General features: G+C 38.9%; 1 protein-coding gene across 1 annotated transcript; it reads right to left on the bottom strand.

Moving 5' to 3' along the window:
• Positions 1-402: 402 nt before the first annotated feature.
• LOC148801369 (myosin heavy chain-like protein) lies at positions 403-2,418 on the bottom strand. The gene is made up of 2 exons (XM_088902252.1): positions 2,019-2,418; positions 403-1,780 (listed from the first exon to the last, which is right to left on the bottom strand). The coding sequence occupies exons 1-2, from the start codon at positions 2,104-2,106 to the stop codon at positions 903-905; spliced, it is 966 nt and encodes a 321-aa protein (XP_088758378.1). The 5' UTR covers positions 2,107-2,418; the 3' UTR covers positions 403-902.
• Between the last annotated feature and the right edge of the window lie 4,784 nt (positions 2,419-7,202).

Raw genomic sequence — 7,202 nt, 5'->3', positions numbered from 1 at the left:
GGCCGGCCTAGACTTGAATCGGGCTTAAAGTATTAAGCCCAAGCCCGACCCTAAAATTTGCAGGCCTGATGTGGACCTGGGTCTGGGTTGGGCCGGGCTGAAATGATCACCCATAGTACAAATGCAAATATGTAGAGTGCAAAACCTTATATTTTGTATTATTTTGCTTGTATTTGTACTGTACATATTTGCATTTGTACTCATTCGAAACTGAGCGCAATGGACATTCTAGGGTAGCCCAATCCTAGCCCCATAAAAATATTCTTGGTAACATCTGGGCCTAATTCAAAAGTTAGTAGGGACATTGTTTGACGTGGACCAGCTTCAACCCAAACCTTCCCAAAATGCAATCAAGTCAAACCTGGACCTGAACCGATATATAGGGTCGAGCCAATGCAAGAGTTTGTCACTTAACCAACTCACTGATCAGCTAAGTCAAACTGATCCATGACATTAAAATGTATAAAAAAAATAATCAAAATGTGATCACATAGTTGAACAAAGAGTAGTTGGATGGAGGATCCTCCACAAGGATCTAATAGGCTAAAACACTTGACTTGTTCAAGTTCAACCACATGCAGAAGAACCGGGCTCCCCACGTTGAAGAATGAAATGGTGGTGGTATCTGTAGACTGTAGTTATCCTCATGCAAAGACTGGGCCTCCAAATGATCCGCCAAACTCGTGGCACAAGATGACATCCGATCCAAACAAGTGAAATCATGTATATTTGATACAGTAAAGTTGTTTTCATCTTTATAAGTAAAATTGAATCCCCAAAACAGGAAAACTGGGTTTAGCCAACTTGGTGGAAATCTAAACAAAATATGAATTCCCTACCAAGCATTTGATCAGGGGCATGCACTAGCACTACTACTAGTCAAGTACTAACACCTTCCTTGCTCAAACAAGAATCAAAGGCTTTCCTGCGCTAGGGTAGGCTTTGGGTTTAAAGCACTCGCTTCTCTTCTCCCAATTCTTTGAAACCTTCATCTCCAATCGTCGAAACATGTTCTCCATTCTTGATAGCTCCTCCTCAATCTCCTCCTGCTGTTCGTTGCTCTCGGTCATTCGTTGTCGAATGTCTTGAATCTTCTTCTGGCCAGCTGATATTTCTATAGTTATCTCTGCCATCTTCGTCTGAAATCCTGCATTCTCTTCTAGTGTATCGTCCAGTTTCTTCTTCAAGGATCGATACCCGTCTAGGGACCTCATGAGCTGCTCCCAGAGCGCCTTGTTGCGCTCTTGCAGCAGCAGGGCGCTGCTCTCTGTGTCTTCTGTCTCTGTCTCGCATGGCTTCTCTTTGTGCTCGGCAGCACAAGTCTGGACCTTGGCCAACAACATCTCGTTCTGTGCTTTGAGATCATTCAGATGTTCTTCCATGCCATTCAACTGATGAACCTTTCGAGCAAGCTCTGTTGCCATAATCTCCTTCTCCTTCCCTAAGCTTGAGAACATTCTCTCCAGACTCTTCCTTGCTGCCATACTCTCATCCAGCTCCTTGCGTAGCCTCTGTTCTTCATCGTTTACCATGTCATTTGTCCTCCTTTCCCTTGGGGAACTGTTAACTCTGTTAGGCCTAAGATCAGTGTTGCACCGCCGCAGAAAAGCTTGCCTTTTCTTGTCAGGTGGTTGTATTTTTTGGATCCGTGCTTTGACATCGTCAAGAATGGTTATCATGCCGGCCACTCTCTGCATTTTCCGGCCATCAAAATCCTTATTACTTGCCTCGTTGTGATCGTTGATTAATTTCAGTAGTAGCTTTACATTTGCCGCCAAACCTAAACCAGAAAAAGAATGACACATTAAAATCTAAATTTTAATCATCAGAGAGAGAGAGAGAGAGAGTGAGAGAAAGAGATTGTAATTTATGTGGCTGAAAACATCCAGAAAGAAAGAAAAACATTAATCCATTACAAACATGGACTACGAATTCCACAGAAAAATGGCTTTTGGCTATAATCGTTTATCAAAACATATAGCAATATAAAAGGAGTGTGATGGATCAATAGTCATCACCTTCTAGAGTTGAATCTTCTGGCAGCCTGGCCGGGCTACTACTCACCTGATATATATCAGAATAAGAAAATGTACGACCCTTATTCATTGTCTCAAATTTTCAAAACAAGAACAAACAAGAGGAAACTTTTTTTCTTTTTTATGGACAAGAAACTTTATTTATTGACCGATCCAAGCGTGCACCAGCTTCATGAATGGCAGAAAGGATGAAATTGAGGAGAAACAGGTAGAAGAAGAGATGCAAATGGATTTTATTAGACTCTTTTTTTTTCTTTCTTTCTTTCTTTCTTTTACAGAGAGATCCAAGAAAGAGAGGGCGAGTATTTTCCCTCTCTCTTCCCTCTCCTCTGAATTGCCCTCTACTTTCCTCCCCGTATATTCAATTTCCTTCTTGTTGATGTTGTTACCCATCTGGTGAAAGTTGCTGGTTTGGGCTTGTCATTCTCCGAAACTCTAGGCGATTGTTTGACTTTTTCATTGGCGTTCAGTTGGTTTGACCTTTTTATGCAATAAAACAGCTGATGTCTTTGAGGTCCACATTTGTTTAAATTTCCAGGTTTGGCTTTTGACTAACGGTTGAATCACATTCATTTTTTTGTAGGGTTTGTCCGGGCCTAATACACTCTGCGCTTTGGTGTCCCATTCATTTTTTTGTTTGAGGACGACGTTAATTTGATGAGAGAGCATTAGTATTTAATCATACTATTACCCACAAAAAGTTGGGATGGGCTCTACTCTACCTACGTACCTGAACCCCATTGTTTCTACCCAATTTTGGTTTGGTTTATCTAAGCCTAGCTCAACCAAAGCCATATCAAATTGACCTCAAGATGAAGTATACATGCAATTTAATTTACTCTATTTTTAGAATTAAAATAGAAGGGATCGAAGTGATTTGGGTACATGAATAAAATAGTGGAAGTTCCCAAAGGCCTCAACTAACTTGAGGAAGTTAACTTGGATACCGGTTGAGGAAGTTAACTTGAGAAAAGGTTGAGCATTTATAACTTCCATTAATTTGGATACCGGTTGGCCTCAACTAACTATTGGAGTAGACCAATCTGACCCCATAGTGGAAGTTCCCAAAGGCCCATCAACACATTGTTTATCTCACGAACGATTTGTGATACATAAAATATAGATGAAGGGAGAGAATGGAAGTTATAAATGCTCATCATCTTTATTCTTTTTATCAGATCTATTTAGGTCACATCTATCTATCTAGAAATCATGATATTTTATGTATTGCTGTAAATTATTACTATATGTTGTAAAATATAGATGAAGGGAGAGAATGGAATCTATCGTTTTGGTGTAAATTAAACCACTATATTTTGTAAAACACAATTTCTGAGTTATGAAGCAATAAGTTGAAGGTGCAAAACATGTTGAGTTGTGCCTCCTCTGGTGCAACAAGAAATTTACGAATTGGTATCTAAGATTAAACAACCCACAGGCCTATGGTAAACATACATTTACTTGCTAGTCATCCTCAAATCGTTTTAATTAAAATATGCTCAATTAAATTAAGAAGAGGTAGAGTTAGAGCAAATTAAGCAATGAGAACTATATGTATGATATGCCATTAGGTTTGTCAAACTCCCTATTTATAGAGTCTACATGCACCTAGATGGACACAAAGAAAAAGAAGACATGCAGGTTTAAAAGCAAAAGAGCATCAAGAATTAGATCAAGTAATGATTAAACAAACAACATCTAAAATCAAACTAGTTAAAAAGGATACAGTCTAACACGTTGTCAGCACCCAATTTTTGCTCGGTCCCTTCACCATACTTCTTTGTAGTCTATTCTTTGACCCCAAAACTGGAAATACAACTAGATCAAATTAAGACTTTACAAAGCTAAAAAATCTCTCTTTTGACACAATCCATAGGACAAATGAAAACTTCAAGACCTATCAATGTCCAATCAAATATGACCTACAAAAATAGGAAACTATAAATTGGTCACACATCCACCATTCATCATGCCAACTTCCTTTTTAACAGCCTTAATCCAATGCATCCATCGCCTCAAGATCATTCGGATATAATCAACTAGTGAATCCCACTACAAGTCTACAACGATTAATCTCAAAAGTACCCAAATTCTATTTTGACAATCCTACACAACTAAAATTAGAAAACCTAGATTAATCATTTCTTTCTCATATCAGAACCTTCCACTTGACTTATCACCTTAATCCGTACCTACGTATTAAGTTTTAACTCAAAATTTCCCTATTTGGCCTACCATCAAGTCAGGTCCTAACTTCAACAAATCTTATTGATTAAATCCTATCATCTATCATTCCAAGTTCATTTGGCCAATCAAACATCACCATTCTATTTAGAGACATAAAAACCCCCAACACGTCAAATTTCATAACCAAACTCCTCCATTTGACCGTTAAAAAAGTGAGTTTTCATTTTAAGCATTCTCGATAATTGATAAACCATTTGGTAAAACCTAGACCCAAACCAAATCCATCAATCTACACTTCTGATTAAAGATCCACCACCTCTGTCAGATTCAGGATGTTCAAAAATGCCTACCCACCAAATTTCATACCAAAATTCCCCTATTTGACCCATCATCAAGCAAATATTCTATTTTAGCAAATCTCATTGATTCAAACTTGTTAGCCATACATCTCCATCATCCTGACCCTATTTGGCCAATCAGACCTAACCACTATGTTCAAAGACCCAAAAATCCCCAGCACATCAAATTTCACGTCCTAATTCACTTGTTCGACCATTAAACTAAGAAGATGTCATCTTGATGTGCCTAATCGAATTGCCACCACATTTGTCCTAACCTAAAACCTCAAGAGAGTGATGGTTGATGTCAAACCCATTCTTGACCTATTCAAACACATGGACCAATGAAATTGAGCCTAATAGACCCAAAAAGCCCGAAAATCCAAAAATACCCCCACTTAAAACTAAGAAAAGACAAAACCATATTTAAAAGTTTATTAAATTTACATTTTCTGCCATTGATCGCCCCAAATACGATACTGCCATGACAGGAACGCCCCAAGCTCCCATTGGATGCACAAAACTTGTGAAAACCACCCCAAATCAAAGAAAACCTTTCACCAAAGAAGAAGGCTTGACTAGATACTATTTCCTTTGAAAATTCTTTACCCATTTTTATGAAAAAGTTATCTTTAAGTCTAAGCTCTTTGATTAGGCGAATTTTAGAACTCTTCCCCTCTTCTCTAAAAAAATGATCTAAATCGAGCTCAAGAGAGGAGAGGAGAGAAAACTAGAAAGAGAGAGATTGAAAAGAGAAGAAGAGGAGAAAAAGAGCATTTCCCCAACCTCTATAATGCTCCATTTTACCTGAAATCCCAAAGTCGTTAAAGATCAAACTTCAAATCTGCCCCTTCGCTTTTAGCTACAAGATTTGAATCCAAGGAGAGCACAATCCACCCCAGTATCTCATTCAAGATTCTTTGAACTTTCTCCTAGTGTTGGAAAACTCCCATCAAGGTTGTACATAAGAGGTAAATCACTCATTCCATCATTTTTTCTAAGTTTGAATTCATAAATCTTTGTTATTAGTTTAGCTATGGGTTGCTTGAGGTCTAGAAACCATGGGAAACTTGCATTCCCGGTTTCACCTAGATTGAGAAAAAGAGGTAGAAAGGTGAGGGCTTAAGGAAATTAGTACCTAAGATCCAATAACATCACCTCAAATCAATTTTGGGTAAAGTCGGGAGCATTTTTGCCTGATTTCTAGAGCTCTGAGTAGCGCTTTTCATTGTTGTTTTCTGTTTGAAATTGAACCAGAACAATTCATGTTTTGGGCTACTAAAGTAGCTTGGAGAGAGGGGTACCTAACACCTTCCTTCTCCTAATCCTTTCAGATTTAAAACCTCTCGGTTATGTGCCTTTCCTAGTGAAGAACGGAGTCATTATCAAAGCAAGTAAATCAAATTTTCGAATATGAAATGAGGGTCCATTTCCTCTAAAAAATGGGCAGTGACTCCATTTCTTTGAGTCAACCAATAGCTTTCCAAAGCTCACAGCTAGCCACTCTACTAGGGAGTAAGTAAGGACCTTTATTGGGTGTTGTATGGGTTCAATTTCATGCCTCTTCGTTGTGCACTATGAAGACTTAAGAAGTTTAAAAGTTGTTGTGTTGCATTCTAAAATCATGCCTCAGGAAGTCTAGGTGCGGTAGACCTTTCCAACACGGTTCAAAATCACATTCCAGTGTTTCTTGGTGTGGAAGACCTCTCCCTCACACATTGAAACCACATCCTAGGCTTACCGAGCCCAAGCTAACCTTTCTAGTAGAACACGTTATCTATATTGCACTTGAAACTGCATCTTCACTAAAATTGCAACCAAGGCCTCACCCAAAATACATCTTCTTCAAAACCACACATTTTCTTAGTCTCATCGCAATTCAGATAGCTAAATCGCACATTCTCAATCTCATCGCAACCCAAACGTTCAAATTCACAGGTCTTTTCAATTTCATCGCAACCTAGAAGTTCAAAATCACAGCTCCTTCCAATCTCATCATAACCCAAATGTTCAAAATCGTAGCTCCTTTCAATCTCATCGCAACCTAGAAGTTCAAAATTGCAGCTCATTTCAATCCCATTGCAGCCTAGAAGTTCAAAATCGCACTTTTCAATGCACCTTATAAACTTTTCATCACACATCAAAGCATGCTCATCGCACCTTAGAACCTGCTCATCGTACCTCAGGGCCTTTGCAAACCATAACATCAAAACTGCATTTCCTTATTACTCATCACACCTTAGAACCTGTTCATCACACTTCAAAACATTCCCATAACACCTCAGAACCTTTTCAGCACACCTTAGAATTTTTTCATCACACATTAAAGCATACTCATCGCACCTTAGAACCTTCTCATCATACCTTAGGACCTTCTCAGTACACTTTGAAACCTGCACATCACACCTCAGAACATGTTCATTGCACCACATAACCTTTACATCACACCTTAGAACCTTCTCAGTGCACCTTGAAACATGCTCATCGCACCTCAAAACATGCTAACTACACCTCAAACATGCCTGTCGCACATCAGAATGCCTTCATCACACCAATACACCCTTTCAGCACACTGTTATCACATCAGACCATCACACCCTCCATCACAACACATTGGGTCTCTAAAGTGACTAGCCTTCAG

The sequence above is a fragment of the Nelumbo nucifera genome, chromosome 3, assembly GCF_055504915.1.
Source record: "Nelumbo nucifera cultivar China Antique chromosome 3, China Antique-T2T, whole genome shotgun sequence".
Taxonomy (NCBI): domain Eukaryota; kingdom Viridiplantae; phylum Streptophyta; class Magnoliopsida; order Proteales; family Nelumbonaceae; genus Nelumbo; species Nelumbo nucifera.
The sequence above is the reverse complement of the archived record's forward strand: the minus strand, read 5'-3'. Positions and strand labels throughout refer to the sequence as shown.

What these genes read in the sequence shown, in the direction of transcription:
- LOC148801369 (XM_088902252.1), bottom strand. Translation starts at nt 2,106, where the DNA reads ATGAATAAGGGTCGTACATTTTCTTATTCTGATATATATCAGGTGAGT. An exon ending in AGAAGATTCAACTCTAGAAG is followed by an intron (nt 1,781 to 2,018) that starts GTGATGACTATT and finishes TTTCTGGTTTAG; the next exon opens with GTTTGGCGGCAAATGTAAAG.